This window comes from Eschrichtius robustus, chromosome 16 (genome assembly GCF_028021215.1).
Source record: "Eschrichtius robustus isolate mEscRob2 chromosome 16, mEscRob2.pri, whole genome shotgun sequence".
NCBI lineage: Eukaryota > Metazoa > Chordata > Mammalia > Artiodactyla > Eschrichtiidae > Eschrichtius > Eschrichtius robustus.
In genome coordinates, this window is record NC_090839.1 from 12384411 (window position 1) to 12405219 (window position 20809).

The 20809-nt window shown below is 47.0% G+C and overlaps 1 protein-coding gene across 2 annotated transcripts; it reads right to left on the minus strand.

Moving 5' to 3' along the window:
* Nucleotides 1–1151: 1151 nt before the first annotated feature.
* DDX27 (DEAD-box helicase 27) lies at nt 1152–20804 on the minus strand. 2 transcript variants are annotated; one of them, XM_068523784.1, is made up of 21 exons: nt 20643–20804; nt 18470–18616; nt 17247–17306; nt 16825–16990; nt 15728–15771; nt 15524–15610; nt 14727–14832; nt 13300–13473; nt 12475–12625; nt 9927–10026; nt 9666–9807; nt 8598–8751; nt 7372–7453; nt 7082–7259; nt 5153–5259; nt 4843–4945; nt 3394–3488; nt 3175–3298; nt 2564–2651; nt 1417–1491; nt 1152–1285 (listed from the first exon to the last, which is right to left on the minus strand). In XM_068523784.1, exons 1-21 carry the CDS (start codon nt 20733–20735, stop codon nt 1267–1269), a joined length of 2295 nt encoding a protein of 764 aa, XP_068379885.1. In that variant the 5' UTR covers nt 20736–20804; the 3' UTR covers nt 1152–1266. The 2 variants fall into 2 exon arrangements, with proteins under 2 accessions (XP_068379885.1, XP_068379886.1); XM_068523785.1 differs by lacking the exons at nt 8598–8751; nt 9666–9807; nt 9927–10026.
* Nucleotides 20805–20809: the final 5 nt, after the last annotated feature.

Sequence of the window (20809 nt, forward strand, 5' to 3'; positions counted from 1 at the left end):
GATGAGAACCACCATTCTACAGGGTACAACCTGTTTTTCTGCAACAAAGAGCTAACTTACCTGGTACCCTTTCTGGGTTGTTTTGTTTTTTGTTTTTTTGGCCGTGCCGCATGGCGTATGGGATCTTAGTTCCCCTACCGGGGATCAAACCTGTGCCCCCTGCAGTGGAAGCACAGAGTCTTAGCCACTGGACCACCAGGTAAGCCCCTATGTGGTACCCTTTCTGTCCCCTTTGAGCTTCCATCTCTCCAGTAGCACTTCCACACCATAGTAAAGAGGGTATGGGTTGAGGTATACTGTGATTTCAAAAACTTTAATTCCCAACTGTGCAATTTTGGAAAGTTACTCCATCTTTCTAAGCCTCTGTTTCTTTATCTGCAAAATGGGGATAACAGTACCTGCCTCATAGGGCTGTAGTGAACTGAATGAAACAGTGTTCAGTACACAGAAATGTCTGGCGCACGGCTGGTGCTCTATAAATGACAGCTTTTTGTTCTAGGACATTGACAGAACTTCTAGCACAAATATCCTTACTCCACATCCAGCTCCTCTACAAGCATAGAGATGCATACCAAGTATATATGGCAGTGCCAAGCTAGCAGATGACGTAGACTGTGCTATGGAGGGAAGAGACAGAAGAATAAGATATACAATTAGACTGGTCTCTTCAGCCTCCCAAAAATACTTCTTCCATTTGGTATTTTCTTTTTTTAATTATTTATTTTTGGCTGCGTTGGGTCTTCGTTGCTGCGCGCAGGCTTTCTCTAGTTGTGGCGAGTGAGGGCTACTCTGTTGTCGCATGCGGCTGCTCATCGTGGTGGCTTCTCTTGTTGTGGAGCACGGGCTCTAGACGTGCGGGCTCAGTAGTTGTGGCTCGCGGGTTCTACAGCGTAGGCTCAGTAGTTGTGGCGCACAGGCTTAGTTGCTCCACGGCATATGGGATCTTCCTGGACCAGGGCCTGAACCTGTGTCCCCTGCATTGGCAGGCAGATTCTTAGCCACTGCGCCACCAGGGAAGTCCCTAGTATTTTCTTTACGTGAAAGCTAATCAAGAAAGGAGCCTTGGCTGACAAGGATGCTTAGGAAACAGCTATATACCACCACCACCCCCAACTTTTCCGTTTCTTTAATGTACAAATGACAAAGATGTATTAAAGTTTTAAAGAATTTTTTTTACAAACAGAGAAAAGAGAGACCAAACCAGGATGACTTCCCACAAAGAAGGGATCTAAGAGCCGCCCCATGAACTTCTTCAGGCCACCATGGCTACTTCCTTCTCTTGTACCTATGAAGAAAATGAGCAGGGTAAAGACCAACCCCAAGACCAGAAAGAGGAAAGAGAAGCTCCTTTCCCAGGAAAGCTTTCCTCTCCCACCCCACTCATAGCCTCTGGTCCTCCAGAACTGCAAACATTACCTGGATTTAGATTTAAAGTTTCCTCCTCGTCTCTGGTGGGGCAAGCCCAATTGTTTTCTTTCTTCAAAGGAGGGGCTGTGAATGAGAGAAGAAGGCAAAATGTTGGACAAGCAGGCAATGTTTCACCCCCCCATCCTACCAGCTCCCACACAAAGCAGCAGCACCACAGATGCGTCATTTTCAGGGCCTGAGGTTCTAAGTCTGTGTTCTTCCACCTGATAACATGGGTTTATGGAAGTCAGGGCCCAGCAAAAACAAGACTGGAAGAGGCCCTTCCTTCTTGTGTATATAATAAAACTGCTTGGGTAACTTAGCTTACCCAGCCACCAACCCCAGCCCAGAGGATGTGGGGAGGAACAGCACATTCCCAAGAGCACACCAGAATCCTTTCTTTGGGGTTCTATCACTCCCCTGAGAGAAAGCTCTATTTCTGAACCAAAAATGTGCTATTTCACCTCAAAGGCAGGAGGGCCTTAACACTTCTCTTACTCTCACCCTGGGAATCCACAGATGGGCTGGCGGGGGGGGGGGGCAGACAGGAGCCCTTGAAATTATATACAGGCAGACCTCAAAGATATTGAGGGTTTGGCTCCAGACCACTGCAATAAAGTGAGTATCGCAATAAAGCAAGTCACACGGATTTTTTGGTTTCCCAATGCATGTAACAGTTACGTTTACACTATACTATAGTCTCTTAAAAAAGTGTGCAATAGCATTATGTCTAAAAAAAACAATGCACATATGTTAATTTAAAAATACTCTATTGCTGGGAATTCCCTGGCGGTCCAGTGGTTAGGACTCCGCACTTTCACTGCTGGGACCCGGGTTCGATCCCTGGTTGGGGAACTAAGATCCTGCAAGTGTGTGGCACAGCCAGAAAATAAATAAATAAAAATTAAAAAAATAAAAATACTCTATTGCTAAAAAAAGGCTAACCATCATCTGACAACGCAGGGTTGCCACAAACCTTCAATTTGTAAAAACTGCAATATCTGTGAAGTGAAATAAAGCAAAGTACAATAAAACGAGGCATGCCTGCATTATAAAGCTGTAGGTATATGAGAATTGGGAGTGGGGAAGGAAGGAGGGAGAAGATTCATAGCTTTCATCAGAATACCAAGAACTCCATGATGACTTAAAACCCTACCCAGCTCGATACTGTTTCAGGGCCTTCTTGCTTGTGTTGGTGAGTTCTTCATCAAATACAGATTTCTTCACCTGCTTTTGCTTCTTTGCTGTGCACAGAGAGAATGGGTTAGATATGGCCTTTTTGTCCCAAGCTCCTAAATCCCCTTAAGCTCAAGGTAATGGTTCCAAGTTCAGTGGATGCTCTGGCCTGATGTTTTATTGACATGGAAGCAAGACATCAGATCCCAGCAGAAAAGAGATAAGGAATCATAAGTACCAGGTGTGAAGAACCACTCCAAAGGATGCCTGCAGAGTCCAAAGGTGGAATGGACCACCTAAACATAAAATGGGCTGAAAACATCTTCCCCTCATTCTACCCTGACCCACTCCTCCAAGCAGCAGCTGGTAAGGATTTAGGCTCCAGAATCAGAAAGGCTTGAGTTCAAATCCTACTAACCACGGGGTCACTTCACCCCTTGGAGCCAATAAAGGACAGCTGTACACACCTACATACTCATTACTCAAAAAATGTGGGCTCTTATCATCATCCCTCCCCTTTGTCCCTGACCACAAGCACAGGTTTCAGGCAGAACCTTCCTACCAGCTCCTTCAGGCTCCCCATCTGCCTACCAGGGCCCCTCGCTGGCTCCTCCTCGGGCATTGCTCGGGCCCGCTTGGCTCTGCGGTTCCTCTTGGCCAGCCGCTCAGCAAACATCTGGGCCTTGAGGATTTCAAACTGGGACCTTTCGTCTGCCTGGGGAGAGGATGACATGTAAGTGTGGAACAGACCTGGCAGCCTTGACCCACATCCTCAGGCAGGGACCCAACTCCAAAGGGGAGGCTACTCACTGTCATCTCCCCCTTTTTCTTGACATCCTTCATAAACTTCTTCCTTTTCTTCTTCCCCCTTATGGCTAAGTCAAACTCCTGCAGAGCCTTGGCAACTGGGATGAGAAGAGAGCGTGAGAGTTCAGGTACCATTTTATAAAATCTTTTTTTAAACTTACAATAAGAAGTGTACATATTTAAAAGTGATACATTTAAGGGCTTAAAATGAAAAGCAGCAATCACTTCCTCTCCTGGTGGTTACCTCCATCTCACTAAATAACACGCTTGTTCCACTATTTCTTAATTAATCCACTAGAGACATTCATTATATATCTGCCTCAGATTATGAAAGATATACTTCCCACCCCTTCCCACAATATAGTTATAACTCTATTTATAACACAGAAACTTAACATACATATACCTTAATTTTTTGTCCCATCAAATATAGACAGTATTTCTTAAATGCTGGTACTACCTCTTTGGAGGGTAATTTTGCAATCCCTAACAAAATAATAAATACACATAGCCTCTGACCTACAATTTCACTTTTTGGAACTTACCTTGTAAATCAAATATGCTTGCTTAATTGTGAAAGGGCATCTGTATAGCTACCCACTACGTCACTTGTTTATAATAGCAAAAGATTGGAAACAACCTCAATGTCTCTCAATGGGGAACTAATTAAAATAAACTATAATCCACCCATATGATGGAAGACCACACAGCCACTGAAAAAAAGGCAGCTATATATGTGCCTACATAAAATGATCTCCAAACTACAAAATTCATTGAAAAAAGCAAGGTGTAGACAATGTGAGTTTGTTTGTTTGTTTTTTAAAGGGAGAGAAAAGGGAATATATATATCTAAATATCTTTCTGACTTACTATTTTTAAATTGTGGCAAAATACATACAACATAAAGTTTGCCATTTTACCCATTCTTTAGTGTACAATTCAGTAGCATTAATGACATTCACAATATTGTACAATCATCACCATTATCTGTTTCTAAAACTTTTTCATCATCCCAAACAGAAGCTCTATTACCATTAGGTAACAACTCCTTCCCCACAGCTCCTGGTAATCTCTATTCTACTTTCTGTGTCTATGTATTTGCCTATCTAGTACCTCATATAAGTGGAATCATAAAGATTTGTCCCTTTGTCTGGATTATTTCACTTAGCATGTTTCCAGGGTTCATCCTTATGGCATGTACCAGAACTTCATTATGGCTGAATTAATATCCCATTGTATGTACCTACCACATTTTGTGTATCCATTCATCTGCTGAAGGACATGGTTGTTTCCACCCTTTGGCTATTGTGAATAATGCTTCAATGAACACTGGCATACAAGTATCTGTTTGAGTCCCTGTTTTCTATTCTTTGGGGTATAGACCTAGGAGTGGAATTGCTGGGCCTGATGGTAATTCTATGTTTAGCTTTTTGAGGAACCTCCCCAACATACTTTTTTCCTTCTTCCTCTCTTCTTTGGTCTGGAACCAGCTCCTTTCAGGCTCAGGGTTTGGTGCCCCCTTCCCTTTCTCCAGGAGCCGCTGTGCTGTGTTGATCTGTGGGGACAGCAAAAGGATGCCTGCCATGAAACCTACACCTGATAATACAGAACATGGCAGCTGCAGGAAGCCACTGCCTGTAAACGCTTGGGGCTCTGATGATACGTTTGGCAGACACAGCGTATCAGAAGGCAGACCAGCCGGGGCCCACGCAGTCTGCTGACTAAGCAGCACTGTGGACCAGAGCCCTCCTCACAGCCTCACCTGGGCTTCTGACTTTTGCATCTCTTTTTCTTCAGCCTCTAACTGCAGAACTGCATACACATCCTTCTCCATTTTCTCAATCTTGTCCCGGAATTTGAGGATGACGTCTCAGGGGAAAAGAACAAAAAAGATTTTAAAATAAGGATGACTATGGTGTAGCTGATGCAAACAACGCAGATGGTTATTTTTTTTTAAATTAATTAATTTATTTATTTTTGGCTGTGTTGGGGCTTCGTTGCTGTGTGCGGGCTTCTCATTGCAGTGGCTTCTCTTGCTGCAGAGCACGGACTCTAGGCGCACAGGCTTCGGTAGTCCTGGCATGCGGCCTCAGTAGTTGTGGCTCGCGGGCTCTAGAGCGCAGGCTCAGTAGTTGTGGCTCACGGGCCTCGTTGCTCCGCGGCATGTGGGATCTTCCCAGACCAGGGCTCGAACCCGTGTCCCCTGCATTGGCAGGTGGATTCTTAACCACTGCGCCACCAGGGAAGCCCTCAGATGGGTATTTAGTGACACAGAAAACTGGTTTTTTTTTTAAAGAGATTGGAGTTTATTTATTTATTTACTTATTTATTTTTGGCTGTGTTGGGTCTTTGTTTCTGTGCAAGGGCTTTCTCTAGTTGTGGCAAGCGGGGGCCACTCTTCATCGCGGTGCGCGGGCCTCTCACTATCGCAGCCTCTTTTGCTGCGGAGCACAGGCTCCAGATGCACAGGCTCAGTAGTTGTGGCTCACGGGCCTAGTTGCTCCGCGGCATGTGGGATCTTCCCAGACCAGGGCTCGAACCCGTGTCCCCTGCATTGGCAGGCAGATTCTCAACCACTGTGCCACCAGGGAAGCCCTGTTTTTTTTTTATGTGTGGCTTCTCTGCTTAACACCTCCCCAAAGGCTTCCTGATGCTCGTGGAATAAATTCCAAACTCCTCAGCGTGGCCCCCGCCTACCTCTCTGACCTCTGCCTACCCCTTGCTCAAAGGCCTCAGGCCTCTGGCCCTCCCTGTCTTCTACTCCCACATCAAGTGTGTTCCTGTCTCTGAGGCTTTGTCCTGGTTTTCCCTGCTTGGCACACTCTGTCCCCATACCACCCACAGCCATCTCATTCTTGTCATCCGGGGCTCGGCTCAAATGCCATCTGTCAGAGGCCTTTTCTCTGCAGCTTTTCTAAAGTAGGCACTTCTCCTGTCGTTCTCAATCACACCTACTATTAGCTTATTTATTGTGTCTTTTTCCCAACAGTGTCAGCTGTTTTGTTTCCTGCTGTATCCCCAATACTTAGAATACAATAAATAGCAATAGACTGAATGAATTAAATGAAAATTTTTTAAATGAAAGGAAATAAAAAGACCTATGAATGGAAAAAAAGGTCTTGAAAAGATGTGTATCTAAATGTTATGAGTGGTGAGCTCTTTCACACACAATTACATTTTTACTCTTATTTGATTAACTTTTTTCCAACACTGAATACATATTACTTTTGTAACTTAAAAAAAAAATTTTTTAATGATGTGCTTTATATGACCCCTACAGATGAGTAAAAAAGGAATGAAAGATATACAGAAAGAATAAGTACTGACCTCCTCCCCATCCTCGGCCCCCACCAAGAGGAAGTGGGGAAGGGTTAGTGGGGGTGGTGCCTTAAGAAGAGGCCTTCTCTTCCCAAAGGCTGGCGAATACCTATGACTAAGCACTTGGGGCACAAGTCTCTCCTCAGTCCCTTTCACACACAGAGAGGATAAAGCCCAGAGAGGCAAGCGGAGACCTGCCCAGGGCCCCTCAGCCAGGGAGTGGCAGAGCTGGGATTCAAATCTGTCCCCTAACTGCAAAGCGCCTGCTCTCACCCATTACCCTCTGCCCGCTGCCCCGTCCTTCGGGGTCTCAGCTAGGATGCTCCCCCGCCCACCCGAACCGCCCTGAGCCGCGGCACTGACGCCTGCTCACCCTGGGGCGGCGTCCGGGCCTTCACGGGGGCCTTGGCGGCCTTCACGATCTCCTTCAGCATCTTCCGCTCCTCCTCTCCCACCAGAGAGACTGAGCGCCCGGCCCGGCCGGCACGAGCTGTTCGCCCCACCCGGTGGACATAATGCTTGATGGTGTTGGGCATCGTGAAGTTGATGACCTGGAAGGCCAAAGTTAAGCATCAGTCAGACCTGGGAGTCGGCGGGGAGAGGGGGACATGAGGAGGCAAAAGGACTCCCAGCGAAAGCTCAAGGAAGACGGGGCCCGCTCACCGTTTTGACCCCCTCGATGTCAAGTCCACGGGCTGCTACATCTGTGGCCACGAGGATGTCAATCTGTTCATCCTTAAAGCGCCTGGAAACAGCCACAAACATGTTCCTCTGAATACCTGACCCTAATCAATACTCTGCAGAAGCCTGAGCCAGCGAAGAGAACACAAACCCTTCTGGAGTCAAGCAGCAGAGTACAGACCATCACAGTGGAGACAGATCCTAAATGTCAGCCTAACGACACTTACATGCCCCCCAAACATCCCACAACATAGAGCAAATGTAGTTTTGTGTATACCACTTTAAACAGCAATTCCTATAAATAGAGAAGCTTGGGAACCACAGAGCTAGACTATAACACGGAGCAGAGGCAAATGCCTCAGCATTCAAAACAGCCTTTAAGAAACAACTCTCGGGGCTTCCTTGGTGGCGCAGTGATTGAGAATCTGCCTGCCAATGCAGGGGACACGGGTTCAAGCCCTGGTCTGGGAAGATCCCACATGCCGCGGAGCAACTAGGCCCGTGAGCCACAATTACTGAGCCTGCGCGTCTGGAGCCTGCGCTCCACAACAAGAGAGGCCAGAATAGTGAGGCCCGCGCACCGCGATGAAGAATGGCCCCTACTTGCCACAACTGGAGAAAGCCCTCGCACAGAAACGAAGACCCAACACAGCTAAAAATAAATAAATAAATTTAAAAAAAAAAAAAAAAAAAAGAAAAGAAACAACTCTCGGCTGCCTGTGTGAATAAGGATCAGTGGAGAGTCCTAAAGGTTCCTCCTTGCCTACCAAGCTGACTCGATTCTGCGAGAGTTAAACAAGAAATCATGTGGAAAAGCACAGGGCCTGGCAAAGTAAGTGCTCAAGAAATACAAATGGATTTGCTTCAGGATCGCATTCTAGCAGACCCGGGTACGTCCCCTGCTCTGGACAGGCTGCAGAGATCAGAATGTGTGCTGCGTCATCCCAAGTCAATTTCCTGCTGTGACCCTGCTCAGCAGCTCCCATGCTCAAATCCTGGGGCAAGAGTATCATTTTCTACAAAGTCAAAGTTCTGACTATATCTAAGACATGACCTTAGAATGGTTAGGCTAAAATTTTTGAAGTGGGGAACTGTACTGTATCCCCTGGTATCGCTCAAACATGACCTCTGGATGGTACTTTCCGTCTTTGGAATGAAGAGAGCCCTCTCTGAAGGATGGGTGGGAGCCTCAGCCCCAGAAACTTTACCGGAGGGCCTCCAACCGCTGCGTCTGTGACAGGTTGCCGTGGAGCTCGCCCACCTGCAGCCCCATCAGCCCCAGGAGGATGTGCATGCGGTGGGCCTGCTTCTTGGTCTGGGTGAACAGCATCACGTGGTCAGTGAAGGTTCTCATCAACAGAGCTGCCAGGGAGAGAAGAGTGAGCAGGAGGCCGCCTCCAGCACGTCCTCCCTCCTCGCCTGCAAAGCGGCTGCTGTGCCTGGTTCGGGGGCGGCAGGTGAGGCCCCTGCCTTGCGGAGCCTCCCACTCCAGGGCAGAGCCGGAGAGGCCGAGTCCCAGTTCTTGAGGGCGGTAAATGCCGGGAGAGAATGAAGAGAAGATGCGGCAGCTTCAGGGCTGGCCTCTCTGAGGAGGTGACAGTAGGCTGAATGACAAGACAGTCTCATCCATGAGAAGATTTGGGGGAAGATTCCAGGCAGAGGAAAGAGCAAAAGCTTGGGGGGTTTGAGAAAGCGAAAGCAGGCAGGTGTGGCTGGAGCACCATGAGCTAAGGCGCCAAGGCCGGGGGCTCCGGGCAGGCAGGGGGCTCCGGGCAGGCCGGGGCAGGTCCAGGGGTCTTACAGGACTCGCTAGGGAGCATGGATTTCAGTCTAAGAGCAATGGAAGACACCAGAGGGTTTAAACAGCGAAGGAACAGGAGCGAATGCTTGTTTGTAAATGATCCTTTTAAATGGTCTGCAGTGTGGAGAAGGCACTTCCACAGGACAGGGTGGAAGCAGACGGCCAGGTCAGAGGCCGCTGCAACAATCCAGGTGACACAGTAGTGGCCTGGACGAAGGGCCAGAGGGGCAGCTGGAGGGAAGTGGCTAGGAGTTCAGCAGGACATAAAGAGGACTGGACGGTGGAAGGGAGGTGAAGCGATGAAGGAAAGGGAGGAAGAACTCGTGGTGAAAGTACGGAGCAGAGGAACAGCAGTACCACACACTGGGGTAGCGGAGACCGGATGGAGGAGTCGCCGGGGAAAAACCAACACTTCGGTGTGAAGCTCAGGGGAGTCGAGCAGCCCTCCCTGCTCAGTCCCACCCTGGGCTTTCACCTGCCACGATGGCTTCCCGGTCCCCTTCCCGGTTTGGCCGGATCCGGATGAACTCCTGCCGCAAGAAGGGGGCCACGTCCGTGTTGCTGTTCACAAATATCCGGACAGGATTCTTCAAGGAGACAGAAGCCAGATCTTTCACCTGCCAGGCACAAAGGCAGGGATGCTGACCAGCCTGTCAGGAGGCAGGGAGGGAGGCAAGCCAGTGCTCCAGCTCAGCCCGGGGTCCTCTGCGCCGCCCCTCTGTTCCCTACAGCCCACCTCATCCGTCATCGTGGCTGAGAAGAGCATGGTCTGGCGGTGGTGGGAACACATCCGGATGATCTCCTTCATCTGCTCCTCAAAGTACTCGTCCAGCATCCTGGCAAGCAGGGGAGGGGAGGAATCAAGACAAACGGACTGAGCTTGCATCTGTATCGATGAAGGACAGAAAACACTGCACAGGCGATGTTTCGATACTGTCATTGGTTATGTTTCAGGCTCATTTATTTACTTATTTTATTAGTGTTATTTTACCCTTTTTTCCAAGATTCACCAAGAATTATCATTTGGCCATATTTGCTTAGTCTTTCTTTTTTCTTTTGCTGAATCATTTGCTATTAAGTTGCAGATATCATGACACCGGACCCCTAAATATTTCAGCACACATTCCCTAAGAACGGTGACTTTCTCCTACATAAACACAATGTCGTTATCACACCTGAGAAATTCAAGTGTCTGAATGATACCTAAAGTAAAGTACAATGTATATTCAGTTTTCCCTAACTGTCCCCAAAACGTCATTCTATAGCTGTCTTTTAATTTTTTTAGTCCAGGAATGACAGTTCCTACGTTGTACTTGGTTGTCACATCTCTTTAGTCTCCCTTAGTCTAGAAAGTCCTCTCATCCTTTTTCACACTCTGAATATGTCTAATTATTCCCCAGTGACTGGATTCAACAATCATTGCTGGGAGCGGGGTGGGGGGCAGCCGTGCACCTCACTCTCACTCCATCCGGAGACAGACGGTCAGTTTGCTCCAGCATCGCAGTTTGGTCACTTGGTTGAAGTGGTGTCTACCAGCTCTCTCCACTAGGAAAGGAACCTCTTTCTCTTTGCAGATAATAGTCATCTGTGAGATTACTGTGACTCCAATTTTTTCAACCCACCCAATCCTTTACAGTATTTCTCGTCCAGTTCAGGCTGCAGTTGAGGAACAGGTATCACCTTTAGTTGTCGTGTCTCTTTGGTCTCAATCTGAAACTTCCACAGCCTTTCTTGGTCTTTTGAGACACTGATATTTTTGATATTTAAAACCTAAATCAGATCATGTTCCCTTGGCTTAGAACGATCTCCTTTACCTCCTTCAGGCCTCAAGAATGCTCGGGGGAGGCAGTCGACCAGTTATTCAACACCTACTGTGCACCTGCTAGATTCTAGACACAGCCCTGGCACTGGGATGTGGCAGCAGGCAACACAAACACAAAGCCGGCCCTTCTTGAACATGAAGTTCTGGGGAGAAGAGGGACACAGCCACCACACGAGCATTCAGGTAACAATGCAGGAAGTCAAGGAGGTGTAGCACCTCAGAGAACATAAGGCAGGAAGGGAAGGACGAGGCGGGGGTGTGGGGGGAAGGGAGGAACTGGTTTTTTTCGTTTTTTTAGGAAAATATTTCATTTATTTATTTATTTATTTTGGGGGGCTGCATTGGGTCTTCGTTGCTGCGCACAGGCTTTTCTCTCTAGTTGCGGTGAACGGTGGCTACTCTTCATTGTGGTGCGTGGGCTTCTCATTGCAGTGGCTTCTCTTGTTGCAGAGCACAGGCCCTAGGCGCACGGGCTTCAGTAGTTGTGGCGTGCAGGCTCAGTAGTTGTGGCGCACGGGCTTAGTTGCTCCGCGGCATGTGGGATCTTCCCGGACCAGGGATCGAACCCGTGTCCCCTGCACTGGCAAGCGGATTCTTAACCACTGGACCACCAGGGAAGTCCCAGTAACTGTTATAGAGTGGCCAGCAAAGTGACAGCTGGAGCAGAAACCTGAGACGGTAAAGGAGGTCATTCCCAGCTGAGGGAACGACGATGCAGAAGAGAAGCCCCAAAGTGGGAGTGTGTGGATGGGATTTACCAATGGATATCCTGGGGGGTGAGGAAATGAGGAGACAAGAATGGCACTGAGAATATGGCCTGAACAACTAGAAGGATGAAGTTGCCCTTCAGTGGGATGGGAAGCGGGGGAGGGGCACAGAGGATGAGAAACTTGGTTAAGGACCTGGTTAGTTTGGAGATGCTTCAGTTTGAGAGTAAACTTGAACAGCCTCGTTACCCTGCCACCTCCACAGCAGTCCAGTTCATTAAGAGTTCATTCTGTTGAGTCACGAAGGAAAGAGGTGAGCAGATGGGACACGAATGAGAGAAAGGAAGGAAGAGAGGGAGGGAGGGAAGAGGAGGAAGGGGGGAAGGAGGGGGAGCCTGCATCACAGTAATCGAGGCTGTTGGTTGAATCCTCCCTATGCACTGGTACTTTACTGGAGTTACTCCTTGAATCCTCAACACCATGAGGTGGGTACTTATCCCCCACTTACAAACAAGAAAAGATTTGCTTTGAGAATCTAAGTAACGTTTCCCAATCTCAGGAAGCGGTAGAGCCAGAATTTAACTTGCCTTCCCTCTTAACCATCACATTACAGAAAAAGAGCAGGATAATCTGGGCTAAGATGGACAAAGGCTCAAACATGAACAGCTGAACTGGTCAGAGCCATGTAGGACCAAGCAGAGTGCAGGTTCCCGTCCCGGGGTGTGGCCCTGGGGACCCCACCATTTCAGGTGTACCTGTCAGCCTCATCCAGGATGAGCACCTCGATGCTGCTCAGGTGGAAGGAAGGGCAGTTGTGCAGGTGATCAATGAGCCGGCCCGGGGTGGCGATGAGGATGTCAGGCGCTGCCCGAAGGGCTACTTCCTGAGACTTCACGTCTAGGCCGCCTGCAAAAAGAAAAGCCCATCAGGCAGCCAGCTGAGTCATTCACCAGTACGGGCTGAGCCCTGCTACCTGCCAGCTCCCATGGCAGATGCAGAGCAAACGGCAGAGCACAAGACTGACAGAGGCCCCACTTGCGCAGATTTTACAATATGGTGGGAGAGACAGATTATTTAATCACAATTGTGCTAAGTGCAAAAATCAAAAAAGATGATGACACAAAGGCACTTCAGAATACAACAATTCAACCATCCACCAACTGAGAGATGCAGCTGCGAAACTGATAATCTTTCTAAATCACCTACAATTTCCTACCGCATAAGGAGGGTAAAATGAAGGTTAGATAACACTATCATATAACATCATCAGAAAAATTCTGCCCCAATAAATATTTGATTCATTATTCATGCAAGACAAAATTATATCCTAAGTTTGTTCAGTATCAAGAAAAAATCTGTTTCATAATTTTGAAGTTTCATTTTGCAAGGCTGCTTAAGTCTCAGTCAAACCCCCTCCCCATCCCCCCTCACTATCTACTATGAAAATGTTATCTGGTTTTTAAGTGGTTTCAATCACGTGAAGGCTTTCCTGCACCCGTCCCCCTCAGACAGTGGTGCACATCCACCCTCCACCACGTCACACCCTCTCAGAGGCAGCCAGCCCTCAGCCAGACACTCACCCACAGCCAGGCAGGTGGTGACACTGCAGAACTGGGCCAGCTGCCTGGTGACGGAGTGCACCTGGATGCCCAGTTCCCGGGTGGGAACCAGCACCAGCACGCGGGTCACCGGAGCCTGGCAGGGTTTGTAGATCAGACGCTCCAAGACGGGCAGAGCAAAAGCTGCAGTTTTACCTGGAGGGAAGGGCAGCAGGAAAAGCAAAATGAGAAGAGCTTCTGTCCTTCCCAGGTCCAGGTTTTCACCTGCACACAGAAAACCTACATATCTACTCAGAGGGAAATGAAGCAACTTATTTTTCATAAAACTTTTATTCTGGTTTTAAATCACATGGTCAGGGCTTCCCTGGTGGCGCAGTGGTTAAGAATCCACCTGCCAATGCAGGGGACACAGGTTTGAGCCCTGGTCCGGGAAGATCCCACATGCCGTGGAGCAACTAAGCCCGTGCGCCACAACTACTGAGCCTGCACTCTAGAGCCCGCGAGCCACAACTACTGAGCCCACATGCCACAACTACTGAAGCCCTCGTGGCTAGAGCCCGTGCTCTGCAACAAGAGAAGCCACCGCAGTGAGAAGCCTGTGCACCGCAACAAAGAGTAGCCCCCGCTCGCTGCAACTAGAGAAAGCCCGCACACAGCAACGAAGAACCAACACAGCCAAAAATAAATAAATAAAATAAATTTAAAAAATCAATCAATCAATCAATCACATGGTCAATGTAAGAAATCTGGGAAATACAAAAAAAACAACAAAAAAAACCAAAACAATAAAAATCACCCACAGTTCAGCCAACCAGAGGTAAGCATTACCAAAACAGTATCTATATCACCAATCTTTTTTTTAATGGACAAAAATACAAAAATATTAATTTTAATGCAATAAGACTATATATTGTTTAGTAACTTCCCTTTAAAAAAAACATATTTTCCTATTTCTTTAAGTACTCTACTTTTTTTAAATGGTTGCATCGTATTTTATTACATGACTATTTCTATTCTATTCCATTACATGACTATATAATTAACTGCACTAATACACAATGTTGTGATAAACATCCCTTTTATAAAATCTTTACTCCTATGACAGGGGCCTATCATGGGAGTGATAGGAGGTCATGGTCACAGAGACACCCTGATAGGATTAAATAAAAATGACCTTCACCAGACCACCTGAAACCTGTGACTTGTGACTACCCTATTTTAAAAAAGTAAAGAGTTTCTATTTAAAAAAAAAAATAGAAAAATATATATTAATATTTTTTTAAAAGGGAAGTTACTACACAGAATATAGAATGTTATTGCATTAAAATTTATATTTGCACATTTAGCAAAGTGGGCTTTTGGTAAGTCAACCCAGAGCCTATTCTATGTTGCACATCCTCCTTCCTCCTCCTCTCCCTCCCCCGCCCCCGAGTCCCGATCCTTGTTACCTGTCCCAGTGGCTGCACAGGCACAGATGTCCTTCCCCAGCAGACCCACAGGTATGCATGCCTTCTGGATCGGTGTGGGCTCCTTGAAGCCCATGGCTGTGATGGCCTGAAGAGGAAGAAAAGATAGGGTCAGAGAGGAGAGGAGGAGGAGTCTCAGCACAAAACAAACTAGGCAGGTCTCCAAACAGGTTTCAATCCCTCCCAGTCATTCAATCCACCTACTGTGTGTCACTTTTCTAGGCCCTGAGGATATAGTGATAAACAAAAGGAACAACCCTGCCCTTAGAATCCAGTAGAAAAAACAGGCCGAAAACAAACACGTGTCATATGAAGATAAATGCTATGGAGAAAGCTACAGCAGTCAAGGGGGCTGGCAAGGGCGGGGGGAGGGGATGATGAGTGCAATTTACAGAAGGGTTGTCAGGGAAGGTCTCATTGAGCAGGGGATACTGAGTAGAATCCTGAAAGAGGCGAAGAGCACCCCAACCAGATTTCTGGGACAACCTTCCAGGCAGTGGGAATAGCAAGCACAAAGGCCCTGAGGAAGAAGATGCCTGGCCTGTGTGAGGGCCAGTGAGGCCAGTGTGGCCAGAGCAGAATGGCTGCTGAGAGACGTCATCAGAGGGGCCCAGAAGGGGCAGGGTCGTACAGGCCAAGACGGAAATCTTTGTGTAAGAGGGTTCTCTGGCAGCTGTGTGGACAACAGAGTTCAGGGAGGCCACGAGCCTGGTTCAGGGCAGACAGCCCAGTTATGGGGCGACTGCAAGAATCCCATGGTTGACAAAAGAAGCCACTACCTTCAGAAGCGGGCGGGAAAGGTTCATGTCCTGGAATGAGAGGTTTTCATCATACTGAGATGCATCTTCAAAAAATCCTCCTGTGTCCTACATCAGAAAATCAAAAGACAGAATGAGAATTCAGCCAAAAGGGAACTAAATGACCTTAAAGTTCTTTCCGGTTGTAAAACCAAGCTGCACACTGTTGTCCAAGCCCACGCTCACCTGTCCTTTCTTCTTCTTCTTCTGCTCCTTTACTTTGAGTGTATCTATGGAGACAAAGAGAGCTGATGACCAGGGCTCATACTTCCTGAGCACTCAGTCTGCTAGACACTGTCCTAAGCGCACTACGTGGACGCACACCTCACTGAATCCATGCAACAGCCTGAGGGAGCTCCTGTCACCAGCGTCGCCTCACAGAAGAGGAGGCTGTGCAGCTGTGCAGGTAAGTCACTCACCTGAGGTCAGACAAGAAGCAAAGTCGGCAGGTTCCAGAGACAAGGCTCCCAACCACTGTGCTACATAAGGATGCTTTAGCACTCATTTCTGCAAGAGATGTTAATGGAGCACCTACTACGTGGCTGGACTCATCTGAGGTGGGGGACCTATCACCCCAAATAAGTTTGAGTCATAGAAGTGCCAACAGCTGTGTGGGGCTGGAGATGAGGAAAAGAGTGAACATGGGAATTCCCTGGCGGTCCAGTGGCTAGGACTTGGCGCTTTCACTGCTGGCGCCTGGGTTTGATCCCTGCTCAGGGAACTAAGATCCCGCGAGCCTCGCAGCATGACCAAAAAAAAAAAAGGAAAAAGAAAAAGAGTGAACTTTGACTGCAAAGTACAACAACCCTAACAAAATCCCAAGGAAGAAGAGAAGCTAAAAGAAAAGAAGTCAGGACTTCCCTGGTGGCACAGTGGTTAAGAATCTGCCTGCCAATGCAGGGGACATGGGTTCGAGCCCTGGTCTGGGAAGGTCCCACATGCCACGGAACAGCTAAGCCTGTGTGCCACAACTACCGAGCCTGCGCGCCACAACTACTGAAGCCCATGCGCTCTAGGGCCTGTGCTCCGCAACAAGAGAAGCCACTGCAATGAGAAGCCCGTGCACCACAACGAAGAGTAGCCCCCGCTCACCGCAACTAGAGAAAGCCCGCGCACAGCAACGAAGACCCAATGCAGCCAATAAGTAAGTAAATAAATTTAAAAAAAGAAAGGAGGTCGACATGGAGATCTTAAATTTAACTGTGTAGAAGAGCATAGGATAACCTACAAAGTAAAAGCGAACACTCCAATTTCCAGTCCCCATTTCTGACAGTATCGCCTACCTGCTTTGGTGAGGACGTTCTCATCAGCTGACGAGTAGTCAGTCTCTGATTCTTCATCTTCTGTGGCTTCCTCATCTTTCCCTTCAAAGTCTTTCTGCTCCTCCGGTTCAGAGCCCTCCTTTGCTTCTTTCTCCTTCTCCGACTTCCCAGACTTGGCTTCTTTATCCTAGAAAAAGAAACTGTAATAATGCAAGGCGACTACAAACTTCAGGAAATCCAGAACCTATGAAGAGCAATATTATGCTCTCAGGCCTGGGAGAAAACTATGCGGATTCTTCGTGACTATTAACCACAGACACACAGAGAAAGCCTGCCTGCACCAGCCGTACTGCAACCTAGGCTCCAAGAGAAATGGTGTGGTCACACTGAGAGTAAAGCTCAGGGCTCACCTACAAAGAGAAGTAACTGCTTTGCTTACTCACCTCTGTTTTCCTCTTCTTTCGAACTTTCTCAATCTTCTCATCTAATGTCGTGGCTGCCCTCTACAGATAAAAATAAAGAGATGAAAAAGAAACATACGTATGGGAAAGAGATAAAGCAAAGGGCTTCTTAAGGTAGGGTCTCAGATGTTAAATATAGAAAAAGCTCATCTGTACTTGGACAGATTAATCAATCCATAGATTATTTACAACAAAACAAACAAGCAAACAAAAAACCATTAAATAAATGGTCTTTTTGTGAAAAAACTTCAAATTACCTGGAACCAGTAAGAACACCCACATTGTAGAAGGTGTTTACTATTGAGAATGATACAGTTACCAAGAGATGTCACATTGTATCTGAATGCTACTTGGAAAAACTCTTCCCCTTGCCCATCGGACATAATTTAGCCTATCAAACTGTTGAAAGGCGAGCAAATTCAGGTAACACTGGATCTTGCTAAAACTTTCGAAAGGTGAGGTAGTGGCAGGCCCCCTTGATGCACGCTCAAAGCACCCTGAACTGCTACAGCGCTTACCACAGCCATAAGGAATGGCTTAATTGTTTGTCTAGTCATTTTCTACCCTGCTAGAATGTAAGCGCTGTAAGACCAAGTCGGTAACTACATGAAGTACACATGAAAAGGAAAAAAAAACCCGCTCAAGATGACTTTGAAAAGGCAATGCTGTTTTATTTGAAACAGAACAAGGACCAGCAGGGTCTGGATTAAACTGCCCTGAGCAGGCAGTATTTCCCTCGGAAGCACGTGAAATGGAAAACAACTTTTAAGCACCTTCTAGCTTGTTAACCAGATTCAAAGAAAAGCACAGGGTCTTGGCAAACAAGCAGAGGACAGTGACATTCACGGCAGTTTTGGCTGTGATGTGTGGGAACCAGGGACCCTAAACAGAAAGGCCACATGAGATCACCTGGCAAGTGACAGAGAGTGATAGTATCTGTGGGGCAGAGTCAAGCCTTCAAAAACACCACTACCGAGGATGGCTGCTAGATTGTTCTTTGTTACAAACCAACATAAAAAAGGTTTCTTTCTAACATTCAAAACAAGGAGCGAACACCTAGAAAAGAGACGATTGTAACATAGCTATGTCCATTTTTTAAGCAATTTATATGTAACATTTGGCATTCCTAAACCACTGGACCCTGAAGCCCACTGTCCAACCCTAACAGCCCACGGCCTGGAACTGCCTATCTGTGTCATTCTCACCTTCTTCTTGAGCTGGCTCATGACGTCAGCCATGGCCCAGCTGCCATCGTACATCCCCTCCTTCTCAGTGAAAATAAAGTCAGGGTTGAAATCAGCACTGCGGTTCTTCTGCAAGGCTTTCTGCTTTCTGCCCAGCACAATGGGCCCCTGGGAAGAGGGAGAAGCAGGATGACTATGGGACGGAGATGAAAGAACACTGGAAAAAGAAGAAGGAAATGAGGGTACCCAATAAGAGAACAGAAATATACAGGGCAAAAGCTGACAGATGACAAGAAGTAGAATAATCTACAATTGTCCTGGGAGATTTTAACACATCTCAATAATTGACAGATCAAGCAGACAAAAAAAATGAGTAAGTCCGTAGAAAATTTGAACAGCACAATTAATAAGCTTTATTCCAATGAACATATAGAGAACACTGCACTAGAGCATGTACATTCTTTCTAAGCACACGTGGAATAGTTGCAAAAACTGATCACATAGTATTCCTTTTAAGCAAATCTTCAGTAAGTTCAAAAAAATCAATATTATACAGACTCTGTTCTCTGACCACAATTCAATTAAGTTAGAAATAAATAACAACAACAAAAATTTTTTTAACTCATACATTTGGAAATGGGAAAGGAAGGAGAACTGGCTGAACTATGGCTTCAGGAGGATAAACAGAAGAAAAAACCCTGAGAACTAAAAAGTGCTATACTGATTTTTTTTTCTTACTTGAGTTAAACAATTTCATAAGAACTCTGACCCTAAACTTTATTAGTAATGATTATATCTCATTTCTCCAGTACCTAGTTTAAATCGGTAATTGTATAGCACTTCAAGCTAAACTTGAAGTTTAGTATTATCATTTGCCATATTTCCTTCAGTCCTTTTCTATGACAAATTTTTAAAAAAATTTTATTGAAGTATGGTTGATTTACAATGTTGTGTTTAATTTCTGCTGTACAGCAAAGTGACTCAGTTATACATATATATTCTTCTTCATATTCTTTCCCATTATGGTTTATCACAGGGTATTGAATATAGTTCCCTGTGCTCTACAGTAGGACCTTGTTGTTTACCCATCCTATACATAATAGTTTGCATCTGCTAACCCCACACTCCCAGTCTTTCCCTCCCCCCACCCCCCCTTGGCAACCACAAGTCTGTTCCCTATATTTGTGAGTCTGTTTTTGTTCCATAGATATGTTCATTTGTGTCATATTTTAGATTCCACATGTAAGTGATAATTTTTCTATGATAGTTTTCCATTCAAGAAACAAAAAGATTCTGGCTGCTAAGTGGAAAATACACTTGGGGGGAGGGAGGTGGCGACAAGATAAACAGTTAGAGACCAGGTATGTTAGGATTGTAGGTATCCAGGTACAAGATGGCAGTGTGTCCTGGACTAGGGTGGAAGCAGTGTGGACTGAGGGGGGAAGAAGCTTAAGAGAGATTTCTGAGGTAGCCTGCAGAACACTGGAGGGGAGAGAGGCTGGATAACTCCAAGGTTTCTGGCTTGAGATGAAGCAGGTTGGGAGGGTGAGGGAGACCAGAGTTCAGCTTTGGAAAAGCTGAATTTGTAGAGGCCGAGGGATGCTCAAACCATAGGTGTCAGTAAGCAGATGAGGCCATAGAAGGGAAAACACTTGAGCTGGAGCTTTAAAGGGTGAGCACCTTTTCATGACACCGGTCCCTTTTTAACTGCCATGCTGCTTAATGTCTCTAACTCCCCACCACAACATAAGCTTCAGGAGAGCGGTGTTCCTTGCCCTTCTTGTTCACCGCTGTGTCCTGAATGCTTAACACTAGGTGTAGCACATATAAATATTGAATGAATACTGACTTAATGAACGCATGGATAACCATGGCTCCTTGACTAGGAACCAGGACTGACTCTGTCTCTGGATCTCTATGACACAGCGCCTGGATTAAATATCAGTTCAGTGAATGGGTACTGAGTTCACCAAGGCGACACAGAATAGCACGGGCACAGGCGCGGAGGTGAGGAAAAGCTAGTGGCGAGCAAACTGAGGAAGATCTGGGGGTCCGGGTGAGACCCAGGGACACTTGCCGGCCTGGCAGAGGATGCTGAGCCCTTGGGGGCAGGGACCTGAGGCACCACGGGGAAAGGAAGCAGTCAAGGACATCGGCTGCCAGCCGCCGCGCTCCCACCCCGATCGGCTCATACCTCCTCCTCCTGGTCTTCAGAGTCAGTCTCTGGCTCCACCGGCACCTCATCATCTTCGCCTATGGTCCCGATTAAACCCAGCTCCGCAAGCATGTCGCCGCAGCAGCCACTTCCGGAAACCAGCGCGGCGCGCTAGGCGGCTCTCCTGTTTCCGCGACCTCAGCGTC

What these genes read in the sequence shown, in the direction of transcription:
- DDX27 (XM_068523784.1), bottom strand. Translation starts at nt 20,735, where the DNA reads ATGCTTGCGGAGCTGGGTTTAATCGGGACCATAGGCGAAGATGATGAG. An exon ending in CTGAAGACCAGGAGGAGGAG is followed by an intron (nt 18,617 to 20,642) that starts GTATGAGCCGAT and finishes CCCTCTTCCCAG; the next exon opens with GGGCCCATTGTGCTGGGCAG. An exon ending in GGCCCGGACGCCGCCCCAGG is followed by an intron (nt 5,260 to 7,081) that starts GTGAGCAGGCGT and finishes TTTTCCCCTGAG; the next exon opens with ACGTCATCCTCAAATTCCGG.